Source organism: Neoarius graeffei, chromosome 3 (assembly GCF_027579695.1).
Source record: "Neoarius graeffei isolate fNeoGra1 chromosome 3, fNeoGra1.pri, whole genome shotgun sequence".
NCBI classification, from domain to species: Eukaryota; Metazoa; Chordata; class Actinopteri; order Siluriformes; family Ariidae; genus Neoarius; species Neoarius graeffei.
In genome coordinates, this window is record NC_083571.1 from 101,554,076 (window position 1) to 101,574,092 (window position 20,017).

Here is a 20,017-nt window from a genome sequence, read left to right on the forward strand (position 1 = left end):
GGAGGATATAACCATGGACTACCTCCCTGTAAACTGCCCTTGACTGTTTACATGTTTGCACATTACTGCCACGTCCGATCATTGCCTTATTTTTGTATTACACTACCTATTTTGCACTACATTTACCTTTATTTTGTACTATACTGGGTGTTTTTTTGCTTTTATTTTGCACTATATTGCCTTTACTTTGTAGTATTTCTTCCACCTATTTATTTATTTGTAACTGGCATTCATGGTGGACAGCAAACTAAGAATTTCATTGTGCAAGAGGACATGCCCTTACTGTGCATATGACAAACACTCTGAACTTGAACATGACGGCGTAAGCTCATCGCCTGTTGGCCAGATGAGCCAACAATTGGAAGTGGTTGCGTTTTCCTTCATAGTGGTGCTTCGCATTACCACATCTGACAAACTCCATGGGCTCTGAACAAAATGAGACATCTATCTTGAGGGAGACATTTTTGTGTCCATTCATCTTTAAACACTCCATTTTCATCCTCAACCTTGAAGCAAATCAATTCAGTAGTCAAACCAGAGAGGGTAAATAAAGTGAAAAATCTATTATTTCTGTGAAAACTCTCCCCATTTTGACCTAAATGTGCCCTGTAGCTCGTTTCTGGTCTGAGGAGTGGACTTCAGGTATGACTGGATAAATTGCAACAGAGGATCTGCTACAGACGCCCAGCTGAACTACGGCCACTCCCCAACATGTTTATCAGCTCTACCGCAGTATTTTTCAAGTTTTGGTTCTATGAAAAACACTTTGCTGCGTCCACAGCCGAACCAGGATTCGCCACCTGACGACGCTGCTTTAATGAGCTCCAGCAGTTACCTCAAAGTGTTTAAAGAAGACTCGTGATAGTGTTTCTCTGAAGTGTGAAGGGCAGAGGATGGACTCGATGATAACCACTCTTCTGTCACGTGGATTCACAAGCAAATGCCTACAAACACAGAACAAATCACAATGCTGAACCTGCCAGAAGAGGTAAACAGGCAACAAGCTGTGTTGATATGCGACCGGATATCCAGAAGCACGACATAAAATGTGGCGTGCATCTCTTACCTAAAGTACAATGTGTGAATGAACTCCTTCAGGTTGGCGTACAGCTCCTCTGTGTTTATGTTGTACTGCACCACCTTAATGGGCTGGGAGAAGGAAAAGAAAAAACACTACTCCACATCTTCTTAAACTGCATATATTTAATCGGTTTCAAAAGACAAAATCACTGGTCATTTAGACACATGCCAGATGTTTGGACCTCTCACTATGTCCCCCCCAATATTGGATACCTGCGCTTTAGTTTTTGGGTTTTTTTTTTTAACCTGATCAGTAACCACACTGGGCATTTGATGGTAGATATCCGGCTCACCTGCTGGAGTCCAGGACGCTGGATCTCACTAGGAATGATAAACCTTGGCCCGGTCTCGCCAGCAAAGCCGCATCTGCAGAGCATGGTCACACGTTTATTTATATAAAAAAGTACTGCTTTAATAGAGAGTAGAGGTAAAACTGTAGGTATCTGACTATTCAGATTGATGCAATGAATTAAAAGGCAATCAATTATTTAAGAAAGAGACCAATAACACCTTAAAATAATTAATATTTTAAAAATGTGTAAACAATGTAAGGTGATTTGCCTGTAATGCGGATACTTTTAAAATCATTATCTGCAAATAAGAGGCAGGCCTAGCTCCGATTCTGGATAATCAGAAGCTACTAAAGAGCAATTCCAGCGTTATGGACGTGACACTTGAACTCAAAATGGCAACAAATGACCCAGTGCATGTTTTATTGTCTCCCAGTATTTAAACAGGTGTTGCATATTTTAAGGCTGTACCATACTGGAGAAGTGATAGAACAAGAACAATTCCCATAGTACATCTAGGGCATGCCAGAAAACGCCAATAAAAGATGCGTTATGGATGTGACAGAAAAAGTATCACTTTTCTTGGGTGACTGTACATTTTTATCAAACTCTGAAATCGTAAACCTAATGTCGAAATGGAGATATCCATTTGATAGAGGGGTCCAAGGTGAACATTAAAAAAATCTTTGTTTAAAATATTTTGTATTTCATGCAGTTTCGGAAGGAAAAGTCAGCGTTATGGATGTGACGAAATTCCGTTATGGATGTGACGCGTCTGAAATAGATAATGGCATATGTTTAGAAAATCAGCAATTTAACCACCATAACCCTTTGAAAAACTCTCTAAATATCAGCTAAAACTATCAAAGTTCTTAAATAATATTTAGGATGGCTATTGTTTTGCTGTTTTGTGGATTTTAGCATACATTTCTGTGGCTTGTGGCAATAATATAGAATTGTACATGATCAAAGTTGATTTTAGCTTGGGGTTTACATTATAAGAAAGAAAGACTGACAGTGACATATTAGGTTGGTTACAAATTGGTTCAACTTATTCACATCTGTAAAATACAGGCCTAGGTGATCTCTCTGGGAGTGGTTTTGATGTATTACATGTTGCTTTAATTTTGCATGGTGAGGTTGACATTTACATGGAATTGCCCTAAACCAAGCTGGAGTGGGTTTCCCAAAAGCATCGTAGCACAAAGATCTGGTAGAGCGAGCATCACAATGAACACCCTCTCTCCTAGTTAAAGATGCTCTTAGCGTTAAGAGGCTTTTGGGAAACCCACTCCGGTATTGTAGCAGATTCAGTGGCATCACCAAACACCAAAACACGCCTTAAGCACTAAAATCTCATCGCATCGTATGGAGGCCTGAGTCTGATGTGGAGGAACATGCTGCAACTGGGGTAAGGCCGACAAGTGCAGAAATTAATCCCCCAGAACAAACCGATGAGTACATTTTTTTTTTTTTTTTTTAATTGTACCAACAAAGTTTGACAATGCGCCAGAAGGTGGTCTGAACTGTATTGGAAGTTGTCGTCATTGTCAAACGTTTAACTCAGTCATACACTGCCTACTACAAGTCATGTCTAGAGATCAAGTGGGTCATGGCAAACTGTTTGTCAAATTAGAAAGTTGTCTTTTTACAGGATACACCCTGCATTTTTTTTTTAAATTCCTAGACTTCTTTCGGGCAGTACGGTGGTGTAGTGGTCAGCACTGTCGCCTCACAGCAAGAAGGTCCTTGGTTTGAGTCCAGTAGCCAACAGAAGCTTTTCTGTGTGGAGTTTGCATGTTCTCCCCGTATCTGCATGGGTTTCCTCCAGGTGCTCGAGTTTCCCCTCACAGTCCAAAGTCATGCAGGTTAAGTTAATTGGTGGCTCTAAATTGACCGTAGGTGTGAATGTGAGAGTGAATGGTTGTTTGTCTCTATGCATCAGCCCTGTGATGACCTGGCAACTTGGTGAGATACACCCTGGACTCTCGCCCATAGTCAGCTGGGATAGGCTTCAGCTTGCCCGCAACCTTGCACAGGATAAGCGGTTATGGATAACGGATGGATGGACAGACTTCTTTTGCAGATAAATTATAAAGCAGACATACCATCCATCTTCTACCACTTATCCAGATCCGAGTCTTGGGGGTAGCAGCCTAAGCAGAGCAGCCCAGACTTCCCTCTCTCCGGCCACCTCCACCAGCTCTTCCGGGGGAATACCAAGGTGTTCCCAGGCCAGCTGACAGATGTAATCTCTCCAGCGTGTCTGGGTTTGCCCCGGGGTCTCCTCCCGGTAGGGCATGCCCAGAAAATCTCCCTTGGGAGGCATCCGGGGGCATCTTAACAAGGTGCATAAACCACCTCAACTGACTCCTTTCGATGTGGAGGAGCAGTGGTTCTGCTCAGAGTCTCTCTCGAATGACCAAGCTTCTCACCCTGTCTCTAAGGGAGAGCCCAGCCACCCTGCGGAGAAAACTCATTTCGACCACTTGTATCTGCAATCTCATTCTTTCAGTCACTACCCACAGCTCGTGATCATAGGTGAGAGTGGGAACATAGCTGGACCAGTAAATTGAGAGCTTTGCCTTTTGGCTCCGCGCTCTCTACCACAACAGACCGGTTTAGCGTCCGCATCACTGCAGACGCTGCCCCGATCCGTCTGTCCAACTCCTGCTCCCCCTTAAGGCCTCTGCATGCTCTTGCTACAAGGCTTTCGCAGATAGCTTTTCGCAGACAGTTGTAATTTATCGTTGAGCGGGGAGTAATAGGCGTGCGCGATGTTACTCACCGCCACAACGCAAGGGGGCGCGAAGTTGCTAGGAGTAGTTGGTGGGTGTGGTTAGTGGAGTGTTTATCCTCCAGTTACTTATAATGACTTGAACTGGAGTCGTATAGATGTACGTACTTCCTCACTTCCTCGATCAACCGCTCTTCGTGCTGCTCCATCTTCGCTCGTGTTTTTAAAAATGGCGGTCGTGAAAACAAAAACCAGGAAAGTAGGGAAGCGAAAGTGCGTGTACAACGGATGTAGAGTGGACCAATCAGAGCCCTCTTGTCTGTCGGTAATTGAGCTAAGGGTCCCAGCAGGGGTGCCAGAGAAATCCAATCCTACATGCACACAAGGAAATCGAGCTATTGTGTGAGGTACATTGTGCACCCGAGCCACAGGTGGCGCTACACGCCCCATCGTGTTGGTACACTTCCGGTTGTCGTCATGAAGAAGAGCTATTCAAGAGTATAAACAAAGTTATCAGTTCTGTGTTCACAAGAAGAACGTTGATGAGGACAGCAACATCGATATATATATATATATATATATATATATATATATATATATATATATATATATATATATATATATTTCTCTCAACTCCTTAAGCTGAATGAGCATGAACTCTATCTCCTCATTGCTCCAGAAGTGCACATTTCTACTACTGTTGTCATGCCGACCGAGGCTGTTGTGTTTCCCGCTTGTGGTCTCGTCACTTCCGGAAGGGGCAGTGCTGAAGTAAGTAGCTCGACAGGGTTTACATGCACTAAGTAGCTCGGCTACAATCGCATAATCTAGGTCGCGTAGCTCGATTACGAGAAATCCAGTTTGGTTCGATTTCAGCTGAGCTAAGGTGTTTCCATGGCATTTAGAACTTCGATTTCAGTCGAGCTACGGCAGAAATTCAATTTTCTCTATGTGCATGTAAACGCACTGAGTGTCTCCTACCTCAAGCCTGTGCTCCATCTCTTCAACACAAGTATTCTCGTTGCAGAGGAGAATGACACACAACTGACCAACGATGTAAAGAAAAACGTTCTAACCTACTTGAATGAGAAATATTCAGAACCCATCTTTGATGGCCTTCTAGATATCACGTCTCTTCTTGATCCTCGATTCAGAACAACATACATAAAGAACGAAAAGGTGGAACAGATTATATCCAGAGCAGTTGACGAAATTAAGTCCCTACAAGATGAAGACAGCACTGGCATGGCAAATGGTGCAGCAGCAGAGCCTGTCCCTCCTCCTAAGGAAAAAAAAAAAAAAAAAAAAAAAACCTTTGTCCAGCTTTTTTTAAAAAGCCCAGCATGAGCTCCAGCAGTGTTAGACTGTCAGATGAGGAAAGCATCAGAATGGAGCTGAGAACGTACCTTAACACTATAGAGGTTGACAGTGATGCAGACCCTTTGGAGTGGTGGAAACGCTACCAAGCGAATCCCCCCCCCCCCGAGTTGCCAACCTAGCCCGATGATATCTATGCATCCCTGCTACCAGTTCCCCATCGGAGAGAGCTTTCAGCACTGGTGGGGACATTGTCACGTGCCACAGGGCAGCACTCAAACCAGATACTGTTGACAGTCTGGTTTTCCTTGCCAAAAATTTGTGATGTCTGAGATTTGGCCTACTTAGTGCCTTGTTCATTATGTTCATGTGTGAATACTGTTTCTATACTGGTAATACTGCAAGCCAAGTTGCACTGGTTATTTTTCAATACTTGAATCAATCTTGGGCGGCACGGTGGTGTAGTGGTTAGCGCTGTCGCCTCACAGCAAGAAGGTCTGGGTTCGAGCCCCGTGGCCGGCGAGGGCCTTTCTGTGCGGAGTTTGCATGTTCTCCCCGTGTCCGCGTGGGTTTCCTCCGGGTGCTCCGGTTTCCCCCACAGTCCAAAGACATGCAGGTTAGGTTAACTGGTGACTCTAAATTGACCGTAGGTGTGAATGTGAGTGTGAATGGTTGTCTGTGTCTATGTGTCAGCCCTGTGATGACCTGGCGACTTGTCCAGGGTGTACCCCGCCTTTCGCCCGTAGTCAGCTGGGATAGGCTCCAGCTTGCCTGCGACCCTGTAGAACAGGATAAAGCGGCTACAGATAAATGAGATGAGAAAGTTTGTAACCTGTGAATGTGTGTGGGTGATGATATTTCTTGTAAAGTTAGATATAACCTCGCCGATCTATCTATGCCAATCTCCCTTAAAAAAAATAAAATAAAATACAAGCCTCAGGAAAACTGGACTGAGCCCCTGGTCTGTTCAATAGCTCGAACAGAAACGGACTCGGGCGGCACGGTGGTGTAGTGGTTAGCGCTGTCGCCTCACAGCAAGAAGATCCAGGTTCGAGCCCCGTGGCCGGCGAAGGCCTTTCTGTGCGGAGTTTGCATGTTCTCCCCGTATGGGTTTCCTCCGGTTTCCCCCACAGTCCAAAGACATGCAGGTTAGGTTAACTGGTGACTCTAAATTGACCGTAGGTGTGAATGTGAGTGTGAATGGTTGTCTGTGTCTATGTGTCAGCCCTGTGATGACCTGGCGACTTGTCCAGGGTGTACCCCGCCTTTCGCCCGTAGTCAGCTGGGATAGGCTCCAGCTTGCCTGCGACCCTGTAGAAGGATAAAGCGGCTAGAGATAATGAGATGAGATGAGTACACCCAATGACTGTCTCATATACTCTTCATATACTGTTTAAGTAATGCAATAAAACTAATCTTTAGAAGTGGAATTTACTCAAACTGTTTGCATAGAATGAACTTTGGGGTTAACAGTGTAATAGTGTCGCAGTGTTCTGCAAATCTGCAATTTAATATTTCAGATCTTGACACATGAAAGTGCTATTTTAAAAAATAAAAGGTCAGAAATGTTTTCTTTGTCGTCTATTTAGTTCATTTTATTTCCTCAATAATTTTCCTTGATTGAGAAATCGGTCTGGGCTCTTACGGGTTAATCAGTAGCCTGCATGCTAGTACATGTTCCATTTACAGTCAAACATTTTGATGGACTCCAGGCTCAATTTTGATTAATCAAAAATCTGCGTAGTAGTAGTCCAGTCTGAAGATGCTCTTGCACATTCGGTGTCAATTGAACAAAAATTATGGGAGGATATAGGTTTAAGTTTTACAATTTTTGAAGTGAGTGATGGATTGATGAGTTTAGATGTGTTCAATATTTTCTTATCTTCAGAAATATTGTAGACGTTTCTTTACCTGCTTGATAGTTTTGACTGGGACTCGAATCTTCCTCAGAAGAGTCATTAGTCCTTAAATTAAATTCATTATAGACATGAACTTAAAATCATTGTTTTATTTTATGGCCTCGGTGCCCTGGCTTTTGGCCTTCGTGCCCTCGGCATTAGCAGAGCGTTTGTTTTCCACACTTCCTCGACTGAAATCATACCTCCGATCCACAATGACACAAGAGACTGAATGACTTGATGAACTGCCATATTCACCGTGACATTCTGGAACAAACTGACATGACAGCCATCACAAAGGAGTTCGTGCAGGCCAATGACGGACGCAGGCAGGCCTTTGGGAAGTTTTACGTGCAAGTCATTGGTTACTTCTATTAGCACCGCCGAGTGCACTGCTTCCTCTGTTTTCAATGTTTCTATACTGCATTGGCACTGATACAAGCAAGTTGTTTAAGTTGAGTTAGCCTACTACCGAGGTGCTTTTGTTGTGTACTGTTGGCTGTTTTAGCATTTTATTCTGCACAGTTATGTGCTGGCATGTTGTGGGCTAAAGTCATGACCGATGGATTAATCTATGTATAGCCTTCTGTGCTGTTGGCTGTTTTTATCCTCGTACTGGGGTGGGACGTCTGAGTGCAGGTCTTGCCACTAGGGCTGCACGATATCAGAAAAATATGCGATATTCGATAACATGACTGAATATCTCGATATCGATATGTATCACGATAATTAAATATATAATGTTTTTCTTACCTCTACTCGCCGTTCTGCCCTGTATCTAGCATTTAAAAAAAAAAACACCCAATGCATCGCTTCCATTCCAACATTATTTTTTATTGGAAAAACATGGCTACACCTGCAATGGTGTCCATCAATCATCTTTAAATCTCTTAATTTTTGTGAGCGCAGCAGAAAATGTCTTAAGTTGAAGTAAACAAAAAACTGAAAACTACATTACATTAACATAAAGCATTCAAAATGGCAATTTCAGCGGCTCCCGGGAGATGAAGGTGAGCGACACAGATTCACCATAAACTCAAACACAATCTGTTAATAACACATGCGGGTGAGAGAGCAGTGGTGTGTGTGTGTGAGTGTGAGAGAGAGAGAGAGAGAGAGAGAGAGAGGTAGCGTGTGAGAGTGAGCGAGCGGTAGTGTGTGTGTGTGTGTGTGTGTGTGTGTGTGTGTGTGAGAGAGAGAGAGAGAGAGAGCGGTAGTGTGTGTGTGTGTGAGAGAGTGAGAGGTAGTGCGTGTGTGTGAGTGTGAGAGAGAGAGAGAGAGAGAGAGCGCGGTAGTGTGTGTGTGTGTGTGTGTGTGAGAGAGAGAGCGCGGTTTTATGTTTTTATGCTTCTGTACAGCAGTGTTTGTCCCAGTGAGCCGCCCCACCACTGTTTTACAGGTACATGTCTTGCAAAGTACCTGAGTTTGCAGTACGTCACCCCTCCTGAATCCAAAGTACTTCCAAATAGCAGACGTGCATTTTTTTTTTTTGGAAACCAGTTTGTCTCACACAAGTTTGTCTCACCACACTTGCTCCCGCCTTCCGCCATCACCACGAGGCTTTTACTTGTTTTGCAATAGGGGGCGGAGTTATCCCGCGGCGCTTGTTGACATTCAAATGTGATTGGACGGCACAGAAAAATGTGCCTTTTATCGAAATTTAAGTAATTTTTGCGGTATGTGTATCGCAAACTATGATATCGCGATATCGATACTTTTTCGATACATTGTGCAGCCCTACTTGCCACCACACCTTCAAACATTTTCTAGGGGAAACACTGATATTAATAAGATATTCAGAGATGAATGTAAATGTTTGACTGCTTCATGCAATGCATGTGATTCCCTCCTTTCATAGCGCCCCTTGAAAACTGTAGCACTTTATGGGGCCATGCAAACCTGTAGGCTATTAATACTTATGCGCAATGCACAATAGTCACGACCATGGAATAGGCTATTCTTAGCCAATATGCAGTAGATCTTCTCTCAATCAGTGGAAAATCACCGACTCGTAAAAAAATTTAAAAAATACCGTCAAATACTGTGAAACCGGAGTAACTCTGAAAAATACCGCGATATAGAATTTTGGTCATGCCGCCCAGCTCTAGTTATATTCTTAATTATGGCAGACACACAGATAGGCAAAAGACAGACACACAAAGAAGCGACTAACTTGCTGAAATATTTTTTGCAACAGAGTTATGGGACCCCAATAGAAAATCAGTCAGCTTGTTAAACACTATCAATCTTGAAACAAACATATTTTTAGATAAAGAATCTATAGAGTAGGGTCTGTCTCAGAAACTGGGTACTGTGGGGGTCCCCCACTAAATATACTCAGTCAATAAACTATATGGTTTTGAATCGTGATGTTGGTTTTAATTTGAAATAAAATGAAAGGAATAATACAGATAAAACGAAATTTGATGTGAATATTCAGAATTTGGCAAAAATTCTGCAAATTTGTGGAAAAATGGCGGCTTGATCTGGGACATGATAAATGGTTGACTACATCGCATTCCCTTAAAAAGGTTGTAGTCCACTGAAAAGTCTACAGTTATCACTAATTGTATTTTAAGTTGTAACTTTATCCACCTAAGGATTGGTGCGCTCACAGAATAATCATAACCGTAATAAAACATCATGCAAAATATTTGATCACCGTTGTAACTCCATTTTCCGCAAACCCAAAACCAATACGATCGTGTGTTTTGATCTAAATGGAAAGCCTCAGGGTCAAGGTCACGACCTCACCAAAAGTAGTAACTTAAAATCACTATGCCATATAAAAATTGAGTTATAAATCTGCGATTTTGTTTTTTTAAACGAAAGCTGAAAGTTAGGTATAGAATATGTTTCTTACAGAATATGCTACAATGGTAGCTGGTCTTGTATGAATTTCTGAGCTATAAAATGAGCTGTGGTCTATTTTTTTACCGTAGCGTGTTATTTGTGTGCGGGGAAGGACACGCATTAACAATTTGCATGTGTAGAATGGAATTTTCCACTCCAACAGTTAGAAGTTGATCGTGCTTCCATTTGTGGCCTTTCTGTTACGCGAGTGATCTGTTCGGACGTTATCACTGGAAAGGTGAGTTTTGACAGTTTTATTTTGTTTTAGTCTTGCAGTATAAGGCAATAGAATGTTTCTTTTTCAGCTTACTTTCATATTTCGTAGCGTTTGCATATTTTTGGCCAATATTTTGCAACCATGGTCAATTTACATCGAACTTTTGATAGAATCTATGGCCAGTCATTTTGCCCCGCCCCCGCCTCACTCTCCGTCCGGTGCGGTAGTGATGTCCCGTTGCTCGCGCGCCGCAGCAGAGACCCGCGCGACCTTCAGCCGGTACAGTCGCTGTTCTTTTACCACCACCGTTATTCTCATCTTTCCGGTGCGTTCTTGATTTTTCCATTGTGTCCTATTTCGCCATATCAAATACCCAAAATGTATCATATTATTCATATTTAAGTGAATAATCAATTCAGTCATCATAACTTGGCATTTTTAATCCAAGCAATCAAAAAGAGGAAATTTATTCAATATTTTCACTTATCTGTGAAGGAGGGGCTTTAATTCTTCATGATGTAGTTATTTTATCTCATCTCATCTCATTATCTCTAGCCGCTTTATCCTGTTCTACAGGGTCGCAGGCAAGCTGGAGCCTATCCCAGCTGACTACGGGCGAAAGGCGGGGTACACCCTGGACAAGTTGCCAGGTCATCACAGGGCTGACACACAGACACAGACAACCATTCACACTCACATTCACACCTACGGTCAATTTAGAGTCACCAGTTAACCTAACCTGCATGTCTTTGGACTGTGGGGGAAACCGGAGCACCCGGAGGAAACCCACGCGGACACGGGGAGAACATGCAAACTCCACACAGAAAGGCCCTCGCCGGCCACGGGGGTCGAACCCAGACCTTCTTGCTGTGAGGCGACAGTGCTAACCACTACACCACCGTGCCGCCGTAGTTATTTTATATGTAAATCAATTTTACAAAAACATTTGAATTGTAATCAAAAAAAATTTCCACAGTGGAGGCCAGATAAAGCAAGATGCTATCATACTTGCCAACCCTCCCGATTTCGGCGGGAGGCTCCCGATTTTAGCCTCTGTCTCCCGATCGTATTTGCTAAAAACTGGATAATCTCCCGGTTTTGGGAAATCCCTACTGCCAAGTTAAAAATACTCCCGATTACGGCCAATCAGAATCATATGAGAAACACTTGACGTCAACTGATTTTTAACCAAATCAACAAACAGAACGACAGTCACTTCCGTAATGCAGGATTCACCCAAGCTGTCCGACATTTTTTACAAGCAGTCATTCATCATGGCCACTAAACGGCAAAAATACGAATGCAAATACCAGGTTGCATGGGAGAATGAATTTCCATGGATAACTCAACTCAACCTTTATTTATAGAGCACATTTAAAAACAACCGGGGTTGACCAAAGTGCTGTACAGGGAGAAAAAGTGTGTTTTTAGAGAAGATTTAAAAACCTCAAATGATCCTGCAGATTGGATGTGCCAGGGCAAGTTATTCCAGAGCCTAGGGGCCGCCGCCACAAAGGCTCGGTCACCTTTGGTTTTTAGTAGTGCTGTCAAAAATGTTGCGTTATTAATGCGTTAACTTGACTCAATTTTAACGGCGATAATTTTTTTTAATCGCGAGATTAACGCTCTGACATGATGTAGGTTTTTCATAAGCTTTTGAAACTGCCAGGAACTTGGAACAGAGACTTTGCTTAGAAAAACGATAGCAGTTAGACTGTAATGCCACGCCCCGCACAGCCAGAGTCCTCTGCCCTCCCCCGAAGAGCCACGGTGCTCGGCTTAGGTTTCGTTTTCCCATCCGTGGCTCCAGCCCCACTTTGCAGTGGCTGTGACAAGACGTGTTATGCTCTGCAATAAAAAAAAAAAAAAAAAAAACATTGGTACAACCAGTGTTCGAACTATGCCGATATTTTCGGGGGGTCCCTTTTTTTCCCTTGGGGGGGTGCTTGCGCTTGTCTCAGAGCGCGGCTCTCCATTGCGTGCTCACTTCGGATATGCAAATGCTTCCCGTTACACACGATTGCTATGTCAATAAACATCATTTTGCCAATATTTTAGAGACCCCCCAACATTTCCCAAATCATGTTTTCAAGGGATCTCATGTCTGTTTCAGGGGATCTCAGATCCCCCGTGTACCCCCGTAGTTCGAACGGTGAGCAAGCCCATTCACTTTTTTATGCTGATAAGAGAATTACAATGGTTTTTCATGTGACAAAAATGTGCGATTAAATTGCGATTAATCGCGAGTTAACTATGACAGTCGCGACATTAATCGCGATTAAATATTTTAATTGCTTGACAGCACTAGTTTTTAGTTTTGTTTTAGGGGCGACCAGTAGCAGCTGATTAGAGGATCTCGGTGTTCTGGCAGGGGTGCATGGATAAGCAAATGTTCGACCAGCCAGACCAATGCATTTTGCAAGGTAAGCGATTCACTGACCACACGGGTCAAAGTTTAGAAGTCTGTATGTTTACATCCGGATCTCGTGAATTTATTTCAGTTGGAAAATTTTTAACGCTGGATCAGGTGGCCGCAACTATCGAATTTGTTTGGTGAATGTATTTGAATAGCCAGTGGTCGTGTCTTAGTGCTATTTTGAATTTATGTTTGAAAGTTTTAAGTGATAGAGTTTTGAGGTTTTAAGTGAAAGATTACTAGTGAGTGTATTTTGGTAGGACTAAAATTTTGCATTCGAGTGAATTTCTTTGTGGAGTATATTTTGATAGTATGGTAGTATTTATAGTGCCATTTTTAAATTTTGTCTGAAAACTTTCAAAAGTTTGCAAATGAGCAAATTCCTCTGATGCATTCCGATAGGATTTCTAGTGCTTTTTAAAAATTCTGTTGGAAAGTGTTTAGTGAGCGAGATGCATTTTAGTAGTACTAAGACAGTGCAGTATTTATTTAATTGAGTGGTTACTCCTCATATCATCTCTAGCCGCTTCTCTGTATTTTTACATGAGCTTACAGAAGGAAAACACATTTGATGCAATCCAATCATACTTTCATTCACTGTGACTATTTTAAGAAATGATAAACATTCTTCTAATCTAAAGCATCACTTGTGCTATTTTCTGTGGGTCTCTGTATGTATACAATATTCAGGCAGGAGATTTTTCAGCTCAAAATCTGATTTAGACTTCCCTTTCATTGTTATTATATTAAAATTCAAGACGAGTATTATTTCAGATTTTTCACTCTGAGCTGAGCTCTCTCATCCCTGATACACGAATCCCATAACCTATAGTAAGTGATGGAACAAAATCAACAATTCAAAAACTCTAATTGTATACATTTCAAATGGTTCGCAATTAATTGGGATCCACTGTTTTTATCATTTCAACTGCGCATCACAGCCTCGTCCAATTGAAAATGTCGTTCATGCACGTTTCTCCCCCATGAGAATTTTGAAAAAAGTTAGCAAGTATGTGCTATCTTTATTCTTATTAAACATGACAAAAGAAACATTGAGTGTTAGGTACAGGGCTCCTACACATTTTCAAATTTAAAATTCCAGACTTTTTCCATACTCAAATTCTCAGGTTTGGAGACTTCAGCGAACAAACAACTACTCATATTTAAAAGAATTACTTGAAAATCAAACAGGTACTCACATTATGACATACCACCAAAATGCATACCATATTTAGCTTGGCCTAAAATTTGCATCAGTGCCCTGTTTTTGTCATAAATATATATACACATTACACAAAATGCAGGATGCCACTCTGACGCACACGTATCTGATGCACACTTCAAGACATTAAAACACAGGTGTGTGAAGATGTCAAGCACATACAGGATGTCCCGAAAAAAAAATGTATACACACTTTTAATCACTGTAAAGTACTGTATGTGTTTATTAAAATCCATAGAATTTACAGACATTTTATTATTTAGTCACTGCCTGTTCTCAAACTGATATCCATTCTGGTCCAGTCACTGCTGACAAAGCAAATCACATTCAATTCTCTTGGTATTTTTGGACGTTCACTTTCAGTGACTGTTGCAGGTCTCATAGCGTAGACTATAAACATCAGTTAGAGGCAGTGATAAAACAATAAAGTGATGTCTGTAAATTCTATTACACCTTGAAAATGAAATGAATTTGAATAAACACCTACTTCACAATGATTCAAAGTGTGTATACATTTTTTCGGGACACCCTGTATGTTGTGCGCACACACAAGTTTACTGAAGCTTCTAATTTGAAAACAGTCATTATGGCATTTTTTGTATTTACTATTGTGTTTTATGAAGGCCCTGTGTTAGTTCCACTGTAGATCACATTTTGTCCACATACCAAGAGATGGCAGACGTGGCCACCCTAACCAGTATGTAATGGCTGCAGTGCCCTTGAGCAAGGCATTTAACCCCACATTGCTCCAGGTTGTAACCATGTTGTACCCTGTAATAACTAAGTGGCTTTAGATAAAAGCGACAACTAAACGTAATGTAATTATAATAATAATGTAATAACAGCATTGTTCAGTTTATATGTATGTTTGCTTACACAGCTTTCATATTTTTGTTGGCAGTTTTTTTTGTCTTGGGTCGCTTGTTTTCAGGGTCCATGTGCCTTATTTTTCTAGCAAATTCTGGCAACACTGCCAAATAAGCCATAAGCATTTTTACACTGACTGGAGCTATGATGTGTGCTCACGCGTGTTCAAGAGGCGTTTTGTAGCAGGGGGTTTTCCTGCGTCTTGTCCAAAGTCTTGCAAGAAGCAAGCAGGTTCAGGAGGTGTGGCGGAGCGCATGCCAGTACAACAGAACACCCGTTTCCCTCCCTCCGCATTTCAACACATTTCTTTGGCAAAATTCAACTGAATGTCGGAATGTTGAGCTTCATTTTACTATGTAGCGGCAAAGGTCTGGAAACACAAATATTTCTCCATACCCTAATTTCCATTTTCCATACTTTTCCAGACCTGGAAAATACTAAAATCAAATTCCATACTTTTCCATACTGCGTAGGAACCCTGTAGGTAAATGCAAAAAAAAAAAAAAAAAAAAATTAGAAAATGAATTTTTTTGACCATAATGTCCCAAATGAGAGACCAGTTTCTGAGATGGACCCAGTAACAAACTCCTAAAAGCAAAAAGTTATGGGTTGTTTTACAATCAGGGTACAAAGTTTGTGTCACAGGGGTCCAAAATTCAAATTGATTCAAACTGGTTCTTGTACCAGTTTTTAAGTGAAGGACAAGTTAAAGAACAGATAGGCATGTGTAATAGTTTGTATTATAACAAGATTAAGTGTAGCTTTAAGCAGGGCTGGGAGAAACAAATGAAGTGATTCTCGGAGAGGACTTTTTTTTTTGACAATTCAGAATCCACTACTTCCATAGTGCTTTTAAATATAAGGCTGTAAGCTTTGTGTTAGTTGTCTCTAATATTTATGTCCCAATATCTTGACCACATTTTAGGATGAAAATAATCATTTTAGATATGTTATTTTATATTGAAAAACTAGCTGTCTCGGAGAGGACATTTTTTTGACACAATTACATACTAATTTGATCAAAATAGTCTGAAAACTTACTGGCATTCAACATAAATTCTATTAGTAATCATTTTTATAAATTTTATAAATCTAAATAATGATTGCAGTAGATCAATTTATGGATAGTCTTAAAGGATCTCATTTATATACTCAAATACAAATAATTTCCACAAACCCACTTAAAGTAAATTAAATATCACATTATGTAATGCATAAATGGAAACACTAATAAGAGATGGTTAAAAACAATGACGCAGGTATTTATACTGTTCTTATTAATAGTCTGTGTTTTACCATTACTTAAAGTCTTTAATTTAAGGGTTGTTTTACGATCAGGGTACAAAGTTTGTGTCACAGGAGTCCAAAATTCAAATTGATTCAAACTGGTTCTTGTATCAGTTTTTAAGTGAAGGACAAGTTAAAGAACAGATTTCAGGTCATTTTTTGACATGTGTATGGTAGTTTTGTGTAATCTGCTATAAGATGGGAGAAACAAATAAAGTGATTCTCGGAGAGGACTTTTTTTTTTTTTTTTTTTGGACAATTCAGAATCCAATACTTCCATAGTGCTTTTAAATATAAGGCTGTAAGCTTTGTGTTAGTTGTCTCTAATATTTATGTCCCAATATCTTGACCACATTTTAGGATGAAAATAATCATTTTAGATATATGTTATTTTATATTGAAAAATTAGCTGTCTCGGAGAGGATTTTTTTTTTACACAATTACATACTAATTTGATCAAAATAGTCTGAAAACTTACTGGCATTCAACATTAAAACTTAACTATGTTTCCAATGATATGGAGCCAAATATTTGTTTTATGGTATAAAGAATGATTTAAGTGCATCCCTTTTGGAGCTACCTGTGGTTAAAAAAAAAGCACTTTTTCTAAATATGACACGAGTAATTTTGCTAAATATGACATATATTGCCATACATTCACCAAAAATAACGTTATCACCAATTTTTTTTTTTTGCATGGTAAATAGAGCTATCACAGGGCTACAATAAACAACCAAGTTTATTTAGTCAAGCCTTTTGATATTGAAGATAATAAGTGTTAAATGTGATTTTTAGCTTGCGTACCCTGATTGTAAAACAACCTTTAGGTCAGTTGAATAGACTGAGCAGCACACCACCTCTGAGGTTCTAACTCAGGTGGGGTTTACATTAGACCGTATCAGCGGATCATCAGATTAACGTTTTTAAAACGATTAGTGTGCACACAGCAACACCAATACATGATTCACGTGCACACAGCAACGCCAATACACGGATACGCTCGGCTCCGCAGGCATCCTGTGCTCCAAATCACTCCGCCCTGAACAGCAGGTGCCCTCTGGAGGGTGCGCACTCCGGCCCTGCGCAGCTCACAGAGCGCGCGAGTGAAGTGCACAAGCAGTGATTTGGGACTGAGCCGCTGTGTGTGAGATCTCAGTGCATGTCGGGCATGCGCGTCACTTACCACTTGCAAGTGGAAGGATGGCAAGCCTAAAGACAATCATAACTACACAATGTGCAGCATTTTCATACTTTGATACTCTTTAATGAAAGGTGATACAAGGCGGAAGTCTGCGCTGTTTTTCAGCAGTCGCGTCACATGACCAACGCCAGCGAATCAGGAAGGTGGATGTCACAGTGACGTTGTCCAATGACGACGCCAGCTAGAGCTCAGCACAACGTATCCGCGTATTCTGAATGTTTACACAGCACTGGAGCTGACACCATCTGGATTGAATACGTGGACGCTGGCGGATTCCCGTTTCCCGGCGTTTTAATGTAAACGGACAGTGCATCCGCGAAGAAAACGAGACAGATACGGTCTAATGTAAACTTGGCCTCAGTAACTGAGGTCCTTTTAGGGTTAAATGGGTATCTAATGTATGAACCATGCTTTGAACCTGAGTAAAAAAAAAAAAAGGTCGTGTGCCACAAATAACACCCATTATGGATATAATAATTGCATATTAATGATGTAATACTTCTATACCAATTTCCTATATGTGGTTTCAGGGCTCTTTTTATGCACAAAGTTTCCCTGCATAATGAGCTATGAAACAGCAGCCTACAAACATTACAACAAGCCCAGGCTTATGAATTTATATCTGGACTTGTACACTACCGTTCAAAAGTTTGGGGTCACCCAAACAATTTTGTGTTTTCCATGAAAAGTCACACTTTTATTTACCACCATAAGTTGTAAAATGAATAGAAAATCTAGTCGAGACATTTTTCTGGCCATTTTGAGCATTTAATCGACCCCACAAATGTGATGCTCCAGAAACTCAATCTGCTCAAAGGAAGGTCAGTTTTATAGCTTCTCTAAAGAGCTCAACTGTTTTCAGCTGTGCTAACATGATTGTACAAGGGTTTTCTAATCATCCATTAGCCTTCTGAGGCAATGAGCAAACACATTGGACCATTAGAACACTGGAGTGATAGTTGCTGGAAATGGGCCTCTATACACCTATGGAGATATTGCACCAAAAACCAGACATTTGCAGCTAGAATAGTCATTTACCACATTAGCAATGTATAGAGTGGATTTCTGATTAGTTTAAAGTGATCTTCATTGAAAAGAACAGTGCTTTTCTTTCAAAAATAAGGACATTTCAAAGTGACCCCAAACTTTTGAACAGTAGTGTGTATTATTACCAAAAACAAGACTTGGCAAATTTTGCCAACTAGCCTCCTGACTATTATCTCCTTCACTACAGCTGAAGTGTGACTCAGCCCATTAGCCAGCTCACAGTTTAGTGCTAACACTCTTTAATTTCATCACTCACTTTGTATACGCAGCTCCTAAATCAATGACAACAGCTGTTTTCTCTCCTCCGCTCCCCAAAACCTCAAACAAGGGCATTTTAATTCACCGAGTGGATTTATAACACAGCCGCTTCCCGACCAGAACACAGAAAAAAAATATTCACAACAACAAGCTAGCGCTTGATGCTATTACAGGGCGGGGAAGAGGACCTCGACTTAGCAGACCTAGCATATGCCTGATTAAAATAAAATAAATAATTTTAAAAATCAGTTCATACAAATAAGATTTAGCTTCCTGGATCAACTTAAATGATATTACGTTTCACTAATATATTCTCGAGTAAAATGTTATATTTTCTTCTAGCAGAAAAAAGCGACAGCGTCGAAAGGCAAATATAAAGTCAGCCGTGACGGTACGACCCAGCAGCGCTGTTAGTGCTGATCAGAGACCAGCTTAACACAGTTTATTGTTTTATGGTTTAGGAGGTGGGATTGGTACAGAAGCTGATCCGAGATCAGATGTAATGAAATACTTGAAATCAGCAAGACTGCTTGGTGCTGATGTTGACCAGGGATTGCTTGTGCAATAGTGATGGTTTAATCAAATTGGTCCAACGTGTCAGGAAGCTGCGTAGAAAATATTAATAATTAAAAAAATAGATTGTACTTGCTTGGTTTATATTTTGATTAGTAGAAATGTATCCTAACAATCATAGGAATAATAATTTAAATTGGGGAAAAATACAGGTGTAGAAGATGGATACAAACAACTGGGTGTTGTCTTATTAAAAGCAAGATGCTGCATGTATTATGAACTTTTTGGGGGGCGTTGGGGAAATCTTAAAACAGGACTCAGACCTGCGTTGGGGTTTTTCTCGGCATGGCGCAGCATCCGGAGCTCATAAACCATAACAACAACAACAACAACAACAACACTGCCTATCCTGTTTACGTGTCCAGAGCCAGAGGCATATGATAACACTGGATCAAAGGTGTTTGTGTACTTCTACAGAATGAGGTCGACAAGCTGATCAGGTAAAATTACAAACATTTTAAGAAGCTTTGCTGAATAATCATTAGACTCCCATTGCTCCACTGCATAACCCATGTCTATATCTATATATCTATATCTATGTTTACAAATTCATCACCCAGTTTGTGAGAGATCTGTCTTTTGCACTTGAGTCACAGTTTGCTTTCTACTGCGCAAAGATGATCATCTGAGCTATAGATCCACTCCACTCTGATGATCATGGCATATGGACATTTCATATGCATAAAAATGAAATCAAAAGACTATGAGTTGGAAAAGAGAAAGCATTAAACACCAATGAATAGGATTTCCACGC

At 40.8% G+C, this 20,017-nt stretch overlaps 1 protein-coding gene across 1 annotated transcript in view; it reads right to left on the reverse strand.

Moving 5' to 3' along the window:
• actr10 (actin related protein 10) overlaps window positions 1–18,857 on the reverse strand; it is a 37,747-nt gene extending 18,890 nt beyond the window's left edge. Inside the window, exons 1-4 of the mRNA XM_060917791.1 lie at window positions 18,689–18,857; window positions 1,374–1,446; window positions 1,067–1,149; window positions 836–944 (exon numbers count right to left, since the gene is read on the reverse strand). Of these exons, the coding sequence (XP_060773774.1) occupies window positions 836–944; window positions 1,067–1,149; window positions 1,374–1,446; window positions 18,689–18,765 (342 nt within the window). The 5' untranslated portion in view covers window positions 18,766–18,857. The remainder of the gene's footprint in view (window positions 1–835; window positions 945–1,066; window positions 1,150–1,373; window positions 1,447–18,688) is intronic.
• Window positions 18,858–20,017: the final 1,160 nt, after the last annotated feature.